The 17,434-nt window shown below is 40.0% G+C and overlaps 1 protein-coding gene across 6 annotated transcripts in view; it reads right to left on the bottom strand.

Annotated features, from left to right (window-relative positions):
- usp25 (ubiquitin specific peptidase 25) overlaps nucleotides 1-16,971 on the bottom strand; it is a 55,629-nt gene extending 38,658 nt beyond the window's left edge. For 3 of the 6 annotated variants that reach the window (XM_012868120.3, XM_012868119.3, XM_021319298.2), the window contains exons 1-5: nucleotides 16,752-16,971; nucleotides 6,026-6,103; nucleotides 5,622-5,766; nucleotides 5,386-5,509; nucleotides 2,623-2,785 (exon numbers count right to left, since the gene is read on the bottom strand). In XM_012868120.3, the coding sequence (XP_012723574.2) occupies nucleotides 2,623-2,785; nucleotides 5,386-5,509; nucleotides 5,622-5,766; nucleotides 6,026-6,103; nucleotides 16,752-16,793 (552 nt within the window). In that variant the 5' untranslated portion in view covers nucleotides 16,794-16,971. The remainder of the gene's footprint in view (nucleotides 1-2,622; nucleotides 2,786-5,385; nucleotides 5,510-5,621; nucleotides 5,767-6,025; nucleotides 6,104-16,751) is intronic. The other 3 variants (XM_012868118.3, XM_012868123.3, XM_012868124.3) reach the window with 2 other exon arrangements.
- Between the last annotated feature and the right edge of the window lie 463 nt (nucleotides 16,972-17,434).

Genomic DNA, 17,434 nt, shown 5'->3' with positions numbered 1-17,434 from the left:
GCTCCTCTTCCTCCTTGACCTGCTCTACCGCAGCTTCAACATTTGAAATTTCCTCCATTTGCTCAACCTCACCGTCTTTTTCGCTTCTTGTTTCAAAGTGGATGGAGTGGAGTCACATAACTACAGACTGTACACATAGCGCAGCGTCTTGAAGCTATATCTGATAATCCTGTTTATACTGGGTTAAATCGTCCTCCCATCCAATATATTATGTATTCAGAAAACGGAGGTATTTTTTTTAATTCGATACCTGTGGGATCTGCAGGCATGTAATCATTGTTCTTGCACCAAGGAGCAAGGACTTGAGTTTTGGTCCTGCTCACGCTCTCCTCTGTCCCTCAAGTTACAGTGGTATCACCTTATCTACTGGCTGTCCCACATGTCAGTCATTCTGACGTGCTCACGTAACACCAGTACGTGTGTTTGTTCCTTGTTAGTTTCTGCTTGCTGGCTGCATATGCGCATTTCTGGTGTTTATGTATCCAGTTAGCTTAGCAGTTGTCTGGTTCCAGAACAGCAGCGCTAAAGGATGGCCAATGCAGATGCACAGAACGTGGGGATAAGGCTGCTGAAACGGGGCTGAGAACTGTGAACAACCCCTTACATTTTTATTTATCCTCTCTAGATAATTTTTTTTTTTAAAAACACTTTAAATAATCAGTAATAATGTTCACCTACTGTGGGATCATTACAGACATAGACCCCTAATGTTTAGCAGTCTATCCAGCTCCTAGAAAAAAAATTCCCCATTTCTATGTCAACAACATAATTTAATGAAAAGGTTACACCAGGTTACAGCAACATTTTTGGCAATTAACCAGCTAAATAGTAGTTTTTGAAGATTTAAAAGAACATCTTAATACCCTAATAAACCTTCTTCTGCATCACAATACATCACTGGCATATGAATGCAGTGTATTGTAATAATGATGCTTCTGTAATATATAGAGCAACCCTCATTAGGATACCTCTACCACTACCTAACATTTATACAGGCTGAAAATATTACGGCCACACTGAATGTCAAGTCCTGCCGCATCGTGGAATAAAATGGTCATGAAATATTGCATTCCAAACAGTCTTTTGTGATATTAATAATTAGGGGTGGGTATTGCCAAAGAAGTCACGATTCGATTCGTATCACGATTCACATGCCACGATCCGATTCTATCACGATGCATCACGATACTTGAATTATCGTGATGCATTGCGATATTTTCACTGAACACTGTTATAAAAAAAAAATACAGCCATTACCAGTGGCTGACTGGCTGTGTATGATCTGGATAGTGTCTTCAATTGATACATAACTGAAAGCAACTGAATTCACACATAGCTGCATTTACTGAAACGACTTTTGGAGGTATTGCCATGAAAACAAATATTACTATTACTGGACTGGACACACTGACAAAAAGTGCTCAGGATTTATAAAACTTAAAATAACAAAATAAGGCTAATCAGTGCCGTTTAGATGGCCTCAGCGGTCCTTTAAACCAATGAAGTTGTATTCCACTTGTTTTTTCCAGATGTTCGCCAACCATTCATGCAATAGCGTACTGCGAGCGAGCTATTTTTAGAAATGTAACGTCACATCACGTGGTACGCAGTAGGGCAAGCTTGCTGTGTCCGCCGCTGTTTCGCTGTAAAAGAGACGTGCGTTACCCTTGGTTTTACTCGGTAAACGACTGCTTTTTCCAAATCTAAAACCATGGTTTTTAAACATTGTTGCTATGGAACGTGCAACAGCGACTCGAGTTACGCTGATCGGCCGCATATGAAGGATGTTTTCTTCAAGACTGCCAAGGAGAAATGTGTACGCTTGGACCGGGGCGGTCAGCCTACACAACAGTTCAACCCGGAAAAAGTTACCAAATTCAAGTACATATGTAGCAAGCATTTTATCGGAGGAAAGGGCCCAACCGAAGAACATCCTGACCCAATTCCAGCAACATCAAGTAGTGAACAGGTAAGAGTATTTTGGTGGCCGACATGTTAATATTGAAGCGCCTGCTACCATGATAGCATATAGGCTATCATGGTAGCAGGCGCTAACTTGATACCCTGCTACCAGGATAGCTTACTCAAAAACATTTCAAATAAGACCAACATTAAACATATACCGATCCCTGGACGGACGCCATGACCGCCGCGCAGGAAAAAAAAAAAACAAAGCTTACCGTTCGATCAAGTCGGCCCGTTTTCCGGTTTTTTAAGCCCTCGACACTCAAGCCATCGTTTGATCTGAAGGTTGGTGTGTTCTTCGACAGTGCGGCCAGTAATCTGTGCGCCTGGGTCATCGTCTTGGGAAAGTTTAACGGCTGTAAAGTCGGTCATATCGCTGGTTCTGTTGCGCGTGTAATAGCTGGTTGCTACGGGCGTTCTCTACCTGTATGCCCTACGTAAGCGGCAAAAGGGGCGTTGCTCTTGAGACGGTGACGTCACGTGCGCGGTACGCTATTGTATTTATTAATTTTTTTAAATTAATAATCGATACTTGCCGTCAAGAATCGATGCAGTAGATGCATCGTCATGACGATTATTTTGCACACCCCTATTAATAATGCACATTTATGCGCAGCCCCAGTTCGGACCAACATTGGATGCGCTGTATGTGCTTACCTGTATGACAGCACTGAACCAGCAGGTATTGCCAACATTCTTTAGACCCACGGGGCAGTTGTCTTTCCTCTTCCTGTCATGTGGGTTGGGTGAATCGCTCCACACTTCTGTGTGAGTACGCTTTAAGCTTGCTTTGTTCTCTGCTATACTAGCCTCCAATACCCTGAAAACAAGCAAAAAAAAGAAATAAAAAAAAGAAAACATTAAAAACTATTAACATATTATGGTGCCAAATGATCCCAGCTTTAAGAGCAACTGATGCACTTTTCTCTGTATTTTTAATTTCTATATTTTGATATAAAAAGAGATGTTTGTCCATAATAGCAGATAAACTGTAAAAACAGTTACAGAGATAAAAGGATGGCTTGGATTTTTGAAGTGAAGTGTTATAAATTCCTTACCTGGTGAAGAAAAAGTGAAGAAATTTTCAAAGCGGTGCAAGCCTAATATCCACCGAGACAGAGCCACCATTCAGCTCATTTCAAAAATATAAAATAACTCCCACTGAAAATTTTCCTATCAGTGGGATACAATCAACACTAAATGAGCTCTTCTACACCTGAGACAGTTGGTAAATTTGTTGTGGCTTTGTCAGCCCCCTAATGACCAGTTACTATCGATCCACCTGATCGATTAGCCAGGGATCATTTCTAAATACTGCAGGACCTACAAAAGGAAAACTTGACTTTTTGGCCCACATAGAAATCATATCTGATGACGTATGACAGTCTGAAAAGTACAAACTAAAATGTTTTTGTATGTTTTAAACCAAATCTAAGCCACATGTGTCTGGACCTATGAGCGCCCCATATCCTCTCACTTTTAGATTGAATGCAAACAATGGGCGACAGCATGGCAAGTTTTGTGACTGCTGCGCTAATAACTGCAGGGACGCACTGTTTAGACTTGCTAGTTTCAGCTTCATGTCTGTATTCCACCAACGCACATAACAATTTTTCTTAGACGTGCAGAAAGCTAATCATATTCATATACAGCTTCCTGCTACTAGATTCAGTCTCCTTCAACAAAAGTTTGCCATAACCACATTTACAAACATTAAAGCATAAACCATTGATGGAAGTAGTCATTATCTTGTCAGCATCCGCATTTACTTCTGTATCACAACCTTACATTTTAATGTAAAGAACCAAATTAAAGGACAGAAAAGTGAATAACTACAAAATTGGGTGTCAGAAAAACAAAAACTCCACCTTTTACAAACTGGGAAAGTTGACTCCACCCTTGGCAGACTTAGAGTGATCTGATGAACTAAGTCTTATGAGGTGAATTGATACGGGAGCAGCATCACCACACATACATACCGTAATATACCATGGTCTGGATGAATACTCGATTCTGATTGGCTGCTGGGTGTCCATTAAAAGGTGTTATAAAACACATATAAAACAGTTCTGGTCAAATAGTCTGATTGTTCTAAATTATGGCGCTGCCTCAAACGTTACCGGTTACCTTGGCAATGCGTCACAATGAGAGATTTTAAATAGTTCTCTCAGCCGCTTCTTGTGGAAAACCTATGATTATACTAACATAAAGTACTAATGATTAAAGACAGAGGTGATGGTTTTTGGTGGTCCTTCAGACCTGGACTTCACCACTTTATAAAGCCGACGGCCACAAACCTGGGTTTTAAAATGCATAATTGCTTAATCTTTGACAGCCAGTTTAAAGTTGTTGTCAAATCCAGCTGAACCAAAATAAAGTCCATGCTGAGCAAAGCACACTTTGAGACAGTGATCCACGCCTTTGTGACCAATCGTCTGGATTACTGTAATACACTTTATCTTGGTGTAAGTGGATCTTTATTTGCACATCTGCAAATGGTGCAAAATGCTGCTGCACGACTTTTAACTAAGACACATAAGTTTGCGCATATCTATCCCGTGTTAAGCTCACTCCACTGGTTGCCGGTTCATTTTAGGATACATTTTAAAATTCCTTTATTTGTCTTTAAATGGCCTTGCCCAAGCCTACGCCTCTGAGCTGCTACATCTTTACGTAGCGCCCCGTTCTATCAGGTCAGCTCAGAGGGGACCGTGTTTCTCTGCAGCCGGTCCCAAACTCTGGAATGATTTACCGCTGCATTTCAGGCAGGCTTCCTCTTTGACCATTTTAAATCTCTTTTAAAGACTCATCGTTTTACTTTGGCTTTAAATACTCAAGAGGATGTTGGTGTTTGTTCATTTTATGCCAGTTTTTTCTGTTTATTTTCCTATTTTGTTTTTATCAATATCACTGAATTATATACTGTTTATATTTGTGTTTTTTGTATAGCACTTTGGTCTCTGTGTGTTTAAAGTGCTTTATAAATGAAGTTGGATTGGCTACGAATTGATTTCAGATTAATTTATTTCATAAGTGACTATGGTATAAGCGGAATAATGGCCCGCAAAGTGTCCATTATCAGAAATGAATAGACTTTGCGTTGGACGGTTCACGCCTCCTCGTCGTCCATTATCGGGCATTATCCCTTACGTAAAATACATGTTTTCAAGCTAAAAAACTGAAACTGTTGTCAAAGTTTAGTCTGTTAAAATCCACTATTATATGGTAGAATAGTATAAACAGGTTTAAACAGTTTCTGTTCAAGTTGTTTTAAGCTGCTAGCCTCCCACCACTTTGAGGAGGAATTTCTTCACTTTTCTACAAGCTCACTGTAATCACATCTGTTGACTACAGGAAATGAACCCATTACTGATCATAACTATAGGTAACCTCGGTTCCAAAAATCTCTCCTGAGCTCACCTGCTGATGGCCTGCTCCTCATCGGTGATCCCCGTCTCCCTAAACGCTCTGTTGGACTCCTCCAGACTGAGGGCAATCGCCCTCTGCAGGTCATCTTTATCATCCCCTGTCAGGTCAATAACATCTGCAACAGCAACAACCAAAGGCTTTAATATGCATCTCATGATCCACCAAGCATTTGCATATTATGATTAGAATCCTTTCTATGCCGTCCCACTGTGAGGTAATTTGCTCACTTGTGTCTGCCTGGCTGCCAACACTGATATATCTGTCGCTGGCCACCTGGGAAGTCTGGTAGTAGGTAGTCTCATCTTGCTGAGGAACCTTTGCGTTCTTCTCGGTTAAAAACGCCACAGCTTCCGCCAAATCTCCATTGCTCACCTGCAGCAGAAAATAAACTGGAACATCAACGCAATGCAGGCAAAATAAAGAGTCTCACACAAAATGTTTAATGAAATACCAACTGCTACAACTTTTGCCTCAGGAGGGATGCGTGTCGTTTTAGTTGTGAAATACAAGGAGAGGGAACTTTTTTTACCTACTGCTTCATGCAAAGAGAGTTGGGAAATAGACAGGGTTTCCCAAGGGAACCGTGTGTGAATGAATATAAAGTAGAGTTGCTCTTTGTTTTAAGCCGTACCTGCAGGGCCTGCTGAAGCAGCTGAATGTCTGTGGTGCCGGTGACCTCTCTCAGCTGGTTTAGTAGCGTCTGCTGGTGCTATTGACAGAGAAAGGGAGATGATAAAAATGAAGTTCCAGGCAAAACTATTTTGTTCAATTTTTAGCTTTAACAATAAAGGAAAACAGACACAGAGCAAAGCGTTTCAGAGTGGGAGAGAAAGTGAGCAAACTGTAACAAAGTAACAGTGGAGTGCCAGCCGGTAGTGCTGATATAGAAAAACTTTAAAGATCTAGTCATTAAAGCCTGTGATTCCAGCGAGTTCAAACAAAACTCATTCGGTCTTTGCATCCTGTGTTCAGCACCACCTGACTGTACCGCCTTGCTGCTACCCAAAGGCAGCTGAAGTTGACAGGTTGTGTTGTTTCTGATCTGACGCTGATACATAAATCTGCTGCAAAAAGCAGAACCTAATGGTAACATCAGCTCTGCGGATGTCCAATGGATAGAGGTGTGGGAAATGTGTCTGAGCTAAAACAGCTACTTTACAGACTGACCTGGTGCCCACTTTGTGAAACCAGCGCAGCTCCTGCTAAAGAAATTAAATCTCTTAGTCATGGTCCATTTATCGTTGTCGAGGTGAACTGTTCAATATATTGGAGGCACTTGGCAAACAGTTATCCCCCGTTAGCCAGAGAGACGCCTAACTGACATCACTTTTTCCTGGGAGATTGTCCTGCTGCATACATAATGTGATTTATGTGCAATCTGATAATAAATCTGAGAACGGTGTAAGCGATTCTTGTTTTTCACTTGATAAAAAGTAATGACGTACTGATCATATTTCACGGACTGTCCACGTAAAGAAGGTTCAAACAGCAAAAAGCACGTAGTGCAGCATCCCAGTCATTAGAATAAATCGCTCTGGCATGTTTTTCGTAATAATAACATACCTAATTACGAAGTGTGATGGAAATCTGATTCCCTGCAGCACCTTAACTAGAGCCTGTGGTGATGGTGATTGTCTGCCCAGGTGGAGACAGCTCTGTTCTTGGAAATCATATCAGACATTGCATTTGTGAGACTGGAATATTTATCTTCTATTATCCACCTAAATCTATTTAAAGTTTTGTTTTGATATCCATTTCAATTAACAAAAATGTTTCTTTTTAACTTGTCCTTTAAGTTGTAATATTTTTCAGCTATTTCTAATTGATTTTCTATTGTCCTTAATTGTGATTATCTTGACTTATCAGTCAGAACTCTGCTAATACTTGCCCAATTTAATCAAATGAGAATAAATTTTCTATCATTTAAAGCACTCTGTTTGTTAAGCCAAACATATTTAGCACTTTGTGATATTGATTTTAGACCATATTGCCCAGTCCTACTCAAATATAACTGTTTTCGCCAGCTCATTTTAACAGAACAGACCAATATGTCGTCAGGTGTCAAAATGATGCTGAAATTTGCCCGCTGTGCTGACTTTCAATCAGTGTAACGGCTGAAATCTGGCCTCCCTTTCCGCAGAGATTCCCCCACTGAAACATTCACTCCTGTACTAATTGTTGCACTTCTGCCAACAGCGCCTGACCCAAACACTGAGCCGCTGCTGGAAGTTTTAAAGTCTGCTAACATGTGGAGAGCAGCAAGAGCACAACATGTAACCGTCTTTGTAGACAAGATAAACACAAAGCCGTTGCCAGTCAGATAAGAAAACTCTAATGCTGAACTGTGCTAGGTGCTAAAAGCTAACAGTATGACACAGATGTTTGACAGCAACATAAAAAGTTCAGTAAAGCTCCTGTACCTGCATCAATAAAGTTGTAAACCTACCACACAACATAAGCTAACGCTGTTATTAGCTTGACCGACAGACCAATGACGGTCCAAGCTCCCCCTTTGAGCTGCACCACGCAACGCAGTGCAGCGTGGTTGAACGACCAACCACCACCCCCCAACAGAATTAATAAAGTATTTTTGAATTTAATTGCTTATTTTCTGCTTTTGATGCATCAAACAACCCAGAGGTTGCAGTGAATCCCATTCAAACCCCTAAAGGGGGTGTAAACTTTGCACAACTGCCAGGTACCCAGATGTGTGACTCCATCTATGGGCACTAACAGTGTGGACTGATTGAGTTCATCTTCTAAGTCTAAATTGAGAAGATGAACTGCTGACTTCTAATATCCAATATACTTGCATCTGTATCAGAGGGGAGCATCAACTGCCGTGAGACTCCATCCAACAGGTAGAAAATATTTTTAACATGCGAAGTGTGATTTCCTGACATTTGGAATAGAACAAATAACAGATACTGGGCCCTTTCCTACCAGCTATCTGACTTAAAGCTGAATTAAATGGATCATTTGCCACAGAACTAGTTGACTTCGGTATAATGTGGTATTTTTGTTTGCTGAGAGTACATATACTGTCAAAAGTATGAAACATCTAGGGCCCTATAAAATCCGTTTTATTTTTTCCCAAATTCCGTTTTATTTTTTCCCATATTCCGTTTTTTCCGTTTTAATTTTTGAAAATTCTGTTTTTTCCGTTTTAATTTTTACGAATTCAGTTTTTTTTACCCTTTACTGTTATTTCAGTCGTAAAAAGAATGTGCTTTTAATGTTGATGATTAAAATGTACACAAATAAAATAGGAATGACCTTAAATTTGAGGTAAAAAACATCACATTTACTCAATACTTTTACTGCATGATGCAACATAACACTAAGTACTAACAAAATATTAATGGTTATGAACCAATTGTTATAAATAAAAGTGCTCCATTAGCTTTTTCAAGTAAAAAAATATTATAGGACATCTCAATTTCAGAATTCAGTGTTCCCGCAGGAATTTGTTTAGGCGAGGCGGTGAGTTGTTGGCCGGAACAAGATTTGCGCGGACGACTGACTGACAGAGCGGGGGGGGGGGGGGGGGGGGGGGGCTTGTTTCTTCCCTGCCAATCACTATATGCACACGCGAAAGCAACAACAAACAACCGCGTGTTAATGTCAAATAAACATGGAAGTATATCAACTTAGTTTTTTTTTTGTTTTTTTTTTTTGAATGTTAGCGAGGTGGTAGCGTGAGTTTGGCGAGGCAGCTGCCTCGCAAAGATAGCGCTGCGGGAAACACTGGCTTATGTGATTAGGTGAAGTTAGCGAACACTGCTTACATTTTCAGGTAGGGCTCCTCCCTGTTTGCAGTGCTTCTTTAGAAACTGACACAGTTTTGTCATCTTTTGCAAAGGGATGTCCGCCTCAGTGTTTCTCAACTTTTTCGCCGAAAGTGGAGCTGTGGAGAGCCGCTTCATCATTTTTTCAATGTTTTGATGGGGGATGGTGGGGGGAAGCTGAAATGACAGAGCGGGAGGGGTTGTGTCGCGCAGATTTGCGTTCCCCGGTGTGCATTTCCCCCAGACGTGCTTTCTTCTCCCACACAAAAACAGAATTTCATTTCAAATGTAGAAATTCCGCGTTTACACTAGATTCCGCGTTAATTTGCCAATTCCGCGATTCCGTGATCGCGGAAATTATAGGGCCCTAAACATCAGTATGCTTCATAAATACCTGCTCATGTTCCACAGGAAGGGGAACCTTTGGTACCGTCAACACATGGAAGCAAGAGACAGGAGCTAATAAACGGTTTCTAAAATTTAAACTATTTTATTGTGTTCTAGATTTTGGCAGGACAAAAACGTGCTTCATATGCTTTAGAAGGCAAGGCACTTAACAAAACGTTGACAATTCCTCAATGATCAGAAAATAATAGATATTTCTTAAATATTCAACAGTGTGGGAAATAACCAGCAGGAAAAGTTTGATTTAACACACCCATGCATAAGATGGTCACAATAATGTTTAGGGGTCCAACAAACAGCTCTAATGTCCATCCTCGCCTTATTTTAAAGAATAACTGAGCAACCCGCGCCATGACTCATTCAACTACACCTACTGAATAGATACATCTTTTTAGACGACACTGCAACAATATGTTAAGATATAGGGGAAAAAAACTTTTGCTGACTCAAGGGTTTTTAGCAGGCCACAAACCTCTGAAAATAATAGGTTTCAGGCTGAGACAGACATCAATAGCAATGTTGTGCAGAAGCTTTTTAAAGAAGAACAAAACAAGGCAATTATAAAAAAGTGGCACCTGGAGGTATAATGTGATGTCACTAAACTAATAAAACTTTTATGCGACAAACTGTAAAACTCTGTGTGGTTTGGTGTTTCTGTAATGCAGGGTTTCACCACAGCATTATCCCAGTATTAAAAATTCACAAAATAATTCATAAAAAAGGACGCCTGCTGGAGGTGTATTAAGTACTAAAATGGTTACCTTTAAAGAGACCATAAAAAAAACTAAAACTAATGACAGAAGGCTAAATAAAGATGCAGAAATTAATGCTTTTATGCAGCAACTAAGAGTGGAAGATTATAAATGACAGCACTTGAACATTGTTTTTTGTGTCTTGGCTGTTTATAAAATACTTCTAATGTATTCCTTGTATTTAAATATAATTTTTACGTCCTTCCTTTATGTTTCACTGTGTGAATTGTAATGTACAAATAAACTTGTCTTGTCAGAGGAACTCTTGGAAAATATTAAAATTGTTGATCAAATGAAAATCCATGAATTATATTTGAGGAAGGAAACTTGAAACCTGGACTTTTATTTAAACCTTTTGCTCTGAGATAGCCATAAAACATCCCTATTAGATAAACTGATGAAACATACCAAACCTAACAGTTAAAAGGACCTTCAGTGTTTCCCGACAAGTTCTGCGCGGACCGACTGGGGGGAGGAGACAACAGGTTTTGTGCGGAGCGGGGGTGGGGGGGGGGGGGTTATCCATCTGTTTTTTCCTGCCATTCACGCACGCGCGAAAGCAACAACAAAAAAAACGTGTGTTGACGTCACATTAACATGCAAGCATGAGTTCGTTTTTTTTGGAACGTTGGCGGGGCGGCCGCCTCGCCAAGATAGCACTGCGGGAAACCCTGACCTTACCAGTAAAACTCAGCATTAGAATCAGCAATATTGGAACAAAAACATACAGAGAACTCAGTCTAAGGCGTATTAAATGCATCAAGCTACAGGTGTTTTCTTCAGTCATGATGTTCATTCCCCAAAACTAAAACACTATTTTTCAACTGAAGAAATCCATCATTTTCTGTGAACTTCTCTTAACCTCTGGAAATGAATACTTTCACAATAAATGTTGAGCATGAGAAGGAACTTGACTCTTAGAGCAGCTGCACATGCACAATAACCTCTTTGGGTTTTCCAAGTCACAATGAGTTTAATGCTAATACAGAAATTCCTCTTGCAGCAAATGACTAAAATAAAAATGTGCTTTTGCTCTTTATCAATGTGATTAATAATGTGAAGTATTGCATGATATCACTGGGAATAATGAATACTATTACAACATAAAGACTGCTGATTTATGAGAAAACTATGAGTAGAAAATAAACACGTAAGCCATTAAATGGCCCGGTGTTGCCATACTCTGCTTAGCTCAGTGCATTTAAAAACATTCAAACAGAAGCCTATAACGCCAAACAGCATCTGTAACAAACATCTTGATATCTCCTCTTCGGGCAAAGTCATGAAACATTTTTATTAAATTTAAGGAGCATCTATCAGGCTGTTTCTCACTGAAATACATTTTTTGGTCTTTTTTGAGGTCTGACTGGCCAATTCTAATTTAGTTTTTTTTCTAATTACTACCATATATGACAATCTAGTGCCGGAGAAGTTCTATCATAGAGATAGTAGTTTTGAATCCAACAGAATACGCCCGTATTTACGTTCAAAGTCATATTACCATATGCCTGATAAGATTTTCCTAAACTCTAAAAAGTGCACCGCACTACACACTGCTGGTTGATGTACTTTCAGATCATACATGGTAGGAATTCTTAGTCTTGATGCATTTAAAGAAAAGTGAAAAAAAAACAAATAAATCGGGTTTCTCAGTATTTGACCTGCTAATTTCTGATCAAAGCTGATTAGGGAAAAACTAACCAATGCTGATATCTAGCTGTTGGAAGATAACCTTTACACTGTTTTCAATAAATAAAGAATAACTTCAGTAGTAGTCCGTGGGGATAATGTTAGCGAACCACAGCCATGGATCATAGATCCAAGTCACCGGTTGTTGGGTACAGAAAAGCTGCATGTTTACACTGACACGGCTGAACGGAGACCCAGCAAATGTGTCTCTCATTGCTGTTCATTCTTGAAAGAATTTTTTTTAAGCTGGCTTAAGTGCCAGGAGAAGATGGGTTTTGAACTGGCATTGTATAAAGAAATCTCTAAAGGAATAGCTCTTACTGTAAAAACAATATCTTCTCAGTGTTTAATAATGGAAGAGCATTCACCCCTTTGCCAGAGACTGAAATGGTAATGTACTGAGCCGGCGTCAGAAAGACTGATGGGTGCAGGTTTGCTGGCATGGATGATGTCTTGCTAGTCAATGAGGTATGAGGTGGGCTCTGCTTGTGACAGTTTTAGGCCATGCCAACTACAACAGCAATGACTCAGACGGTCACAAACACATGTGATCTCAGTGAAACACCTTTAGTGCCAGAACCATTCTGAGGCTCAGCAGAAGGTTACAGATGAGGGTGTTCCAAATCCAGGGCAGGTCTCCGTTTGGGTTTGTGTGACAATCAGACAGTTGAGAAAGGACGATCCTTAAATACGGCAGGTCATTACATTAAACCCGCACCACACCCTACACTTACAAAACTCTCAATGGAAGGAGAACCCAAATACTGGTCTGAGCAGATTTTTGAAAGGTGTTAAATAAAATCAGGGTTTCCGCTACGTGCAATCGATCGTGGCGCACCAGCATGGCAAAATAAAAGCTCCCACGCCTTCAAAATGAAGCGTTTTTTTTTAAATATATGATAAAACAATGTAAAGTATGAGATAGATTTACCCTGTATTATGTATAGGCTATATCTGCGCACATATACTAACCATAATTTTTAAATTAATTTAAGTATCATGAAACACTAAAGTGGACTTTATTTTGAAAAACCAACACATGCTCTTTCCTGTCTGGCTGCAAAGCTAGCGGAGTAGCCACTGACTGCAGACCACAGATCGGGCGTGGCTCAACGCTGAGGCACGCCTCCACCACTCACATTGAACTGCAGAAGAAGAATGTGGCGTAACAAGATTACCGTATTATTCTAACTCTGAGAAGAAGATAACAGTTCGCAAAGTGGAAGTAAGCAAGACTTTTCTTTTGCTTGAACGTGCTATTTTGCAACATATGTAACAGACAATGAAGTAATATTTTATTTTAAAATATGCTAGCTTTGTTATTAACTTTGGTATTATCTTAAGTCACGGCTGGACTGGTAATCTGTTATATCGAGCATTTTGATGGTAGGTTGGCTACATTTGGCCAAATATGAGACTACAGGCTTGTAAACTATTTCTGATGCATTAAACATATGAAAACAGAACCATATATCTTGTTTGAGTGGCCAAGTTCTGTTCAAGCCCATTATATAAACTTTTGATTTAAGGTTCCTACCTCTTCCTTATTCAATTTCAACTTTGTTCCAAGTGTTTATACGTGCTTTGAAAAAGTTGACTGTACTTTTATTTACTTACTCTTTATTTAGACATATTGCTGAAAGTCTATCTCCTGGCCCCTGGAGGAAGCTTGGCGTGAATGATGTTCATGTGAGACATTACTTTATTGTATTTGCTAAAATTGACAATTTGCTCCATTATTTTATTAAAATACCTTGCTCACACCCCTTGGCCTAACAAATCCAGAATGGTCCAATAACTGTGGCGTGCTTATTTTGATGGTGAGACCTATTCAGTATGTTTAAATTGTTGCTGTAATCTATAAAATGTTTGCTTGCAACGGTCAAAACACTATTTCACAATTGTGTCCTGGTGAATATGCATGATTCACCAGTACCTCTTACTGTACGCGCTACATTGTAATGAAGGCTAATTGTGATTTCAGAGCGGTATGTGTAAATTGTGACGCGTTACGCTTCGTATACAGGCTATTATTTTACAAAACATATTTGAATGTTCTTGCCTCCTTTTGAATCACCTGTTTTACTGTATTCACTATCAACTGACTAACATGAATGTTTTCATCATGAATGTATGTTTTCATGAAGACCGACTGCGGGAATGAAAATTGTGACGTGATCAAGAAGAACTACAGGGGAAAGGTCATCTGATGAAATATTATGCAGTCAAAGTATTGCTTGAAGATGAAAGCCTAACCTCTCCACTTATTTCAGGACATGGAGGAGGTCCTTCTTCAGAAGTTCAGGCACTCAGAAGCCGTCTCTGAAGCATCAGGTATTGTTCAAAGCACCATTGTTGTACACACATCCATCAAAGAGGTAGTGGTAGGTTGTCAGTCTGTTTTGCAGTCATTGCTCAGTTTTCATTAGGTCAGTATACTTAAAATCAGCCACTGATTTATTTATCATTTGCATTGTTATTGTGCCGATAAGAACCATAATCTGTTTACTTTTTAGAAGAAGCTGAGAACATGCCAGGACTGGGAACTGGGGTATGTTGCCTGCAATGGGCTTTTTTTGTTGCACCGTTTTCTGCCTTCTCCAACCCTTTAATAATTGTTTTCTTTATTTTTGATTAGGAGGATTTTCTGCTGCAAGACACCATGGAGGCAGCAAGGTGGTGCGGCACCAAAACATTTAAGGGGAAACTTCCCAGAGTCATCTCCATGGACAGGAAAGATTGCATAAGGGCAGTGGAACTCCTCCGTCTGTCCGATCGCCTGGATCCAAAGGAGAATGATGAGCTGAGGGAACCGTTTGCGTTCCTTTTTACTTTACAGAATGATTATGAGGCATTTGGTCAAGAAATTATGAACAAAAGGCAAATGCAGGTGTTCGCTGCCTTTAAACCCTAACCTCTACAAATGTCTGTGTCTTTTGTTCCCTGTTGTGCTGCTGTTTTATTTTGAAGTTCAGTGTCCCGTTTTCTTGTAAGATTTGTTCTGTGTGTAGCCTGTTCTCCGTGCCTGGTGTTCCTGTGTTCCTCCTGTTGTCTGTGAGTTCAGTTCACTAGTAAAAATAAAGTTTATTGTTTACATGCACAACTTTCATTCCTTTTACATTCTAGCCAATCATGTAGGTTAATGCTACAGTCATTACATCCTCTCAACCAATCACAAACGCAGACCCAGGAACGCTCCGCACCCTTCAAAGAATTCAGAGAGCAAGCATTCTATTTTCATTTTTTAAAAACTTGCAGTTTTGGTAAAAAGTTGGTTGAATAAAGGCTTAAGTTTGAATTCAGTGTTTGTGAGTATTGCATCTAAAAATAAACTGCTAAGCAACAGCATCAAATGCCCAGGGCTGCACTTGTTGATAATGATGATTTCTATTTTATCAATATGTTTTTTTCCCCCTATATCATCCTTCCCTAGTTCCAAACACATTTAATCCCTATTTTTAATAACTTTTCTGTCATGGCAAAAGCTCCCCTACAGCCTGGGTCACAAACTTAAAGACAAATATGCAAATTATATGATGACCCGCCAAAAAAAAAAAAAAAAAACACGGTTTAATAACATCCTAGAGGAAACCCTGAAAATGTTACCAATATTTAAAACGCAGGCTTACAAGGAGTGGTCTGCACTGTTTAGAAACACAAAACGTTATTATCGGTAATGGGGTTCAGACTGAAGCCCTGTGTGAAGGTCAGAAGGGTTTGTGTTACGCTGCTACTTTTAGGTTTGAGTCACTGATGGAGGCTTCAGGATCTTTTTGACCACATGCCGCGTCAGGAGTCGCTCACCAGGAAGCAGGACGGCTAACTTGGATAGTAGAACATTTATTACACACATTTTAACAACAGCAGCAAACGCACCCCAGCACTTTAGCAACATCGGTCTGTAACCAGAGCTGTGCATGGCGGCTGCAGTAAATGCCGCGATAACAAGGAGCCAAAGCAACGGGAGGGACTCCAAATGCACATTGGTAAGATGAGAGCATGATGGGATGTAACATAATAATGTGCCTCGCCGGCTATGAACCATCACACGCTTGGCTCGCTGTCTGACTACTCGACGCTGTGCGCCGCCCTCGCCTGTGGCCACGCTTTGTAAACAAAGACATCAGCTATGTGATGAGTAACCAAGGAAACATTCGCACCCGTAGACGCAGTTACTATTTACGCAGAACTGCACAAAACACGCACCGCCGATGAAGGAAACCCACCCAAAGATTCCCCAGCAACATGCGGTGTTTGGATTAAAACGCGAATTTAACAAGACGACGACAGATTCCCAGCAACAACGTCATGACTGTCGCTGGGCGTGCTTTTATGCCCAAATAAACGGCACATTCGTGTAATGCCGCTTCAATACAAAACATACAGATTATATCCAAAATGACATTTTAAACCGCACCCAGCTTTCACAAAGACGCCTAAGCGCAAATCTAACATAACACGGCGCCGTTAGCTAGGGCTAACAAACAGCTAGCATAATACTGCACAGCTGCGTAGCATCAGGCCTCACTAAAGGGAATCTATTCAGCAATTCTAAAAAATATATTTACGTTAAGCTACCAAAGACTCCATTAAACTGCAGCTAAATGACGTTCCAGCCAACCAGGATGCTGAGTTGCGGACTAGGTGTGTTGTTGAGCCATAAAACTATGCAGCGATACAGTTATGCTAAAGTTAGCTAACCGTTAAGTTCCACCGACTTTACCTTCTGAGAATGCTGCTGGAGGACATTCTGCTCCACGGTCATGGCCGCTTCGGATAGAAATGCTGTTAAATTTGAACCAAGAGGGACTGAACAAGCGCAGTGCCCGACACCGAAGCGAATTCAAACAAGATGCTACGAAGTCCCCTCCTTAATCCGCGACATTACGGCCGCCATGACAGAGTGACTAGCGCAGCTCGTCAGCACGCATGACAACATTGCTCTGTGTTCGCGAGAGAGCAGGCATCGATTCTTCCTGTCTGCCTGAAACACAATTACGTCACTAATATTAGCCAGAGCAGCCAAAGTCTGATTTATATTAATTTTTTTTCCCACTGTCTGTAATATTAACTCTAGAAATGTGTTTTACTAACAAGTGATGATAAATATACATTAGATACGCATTTAAAAATAATCATTCTATAGCCTTACCTGTATCTATATCAACTGTCAGCAAATAATAATCTTTAAATATAAAGATATGTAATACATCTTTATATTAAATAAAGATAAATTATATTTAATAGCAATTAAATGTAAAGATATTTAATTGCTAAAGCTAACTTAAGACTGGCTAATTGCTGAAATAGATCAAATAAACCAAGAAATTGATACACATTTTTTTTTTTATATTGCAGGCAGTAGTTATCAAAATTCTCAGACCCGATGTAAAGAAGGTTGTCATT

This window comes from Fundulus heteroclitus, chromosome 11 (assembly GCF_011125445.2).
Source record: "Fundulus heteroclitus isolate FHET01 chromosome 11, MU-UCD_Fhet_4.1, whole genome shotgun sequence".
Lineage (NCBI taxonomy): Eukaryota > Metazoa > Chordata > Actinopteri > Cyprinodontiformes > Fundulidae > Fundulus > Fundulus heteroclitus.
Note: the sequence above shows the minus strand (reverse complement) of the source record. Positions and strands in the feature narration are given on the sequence as shown.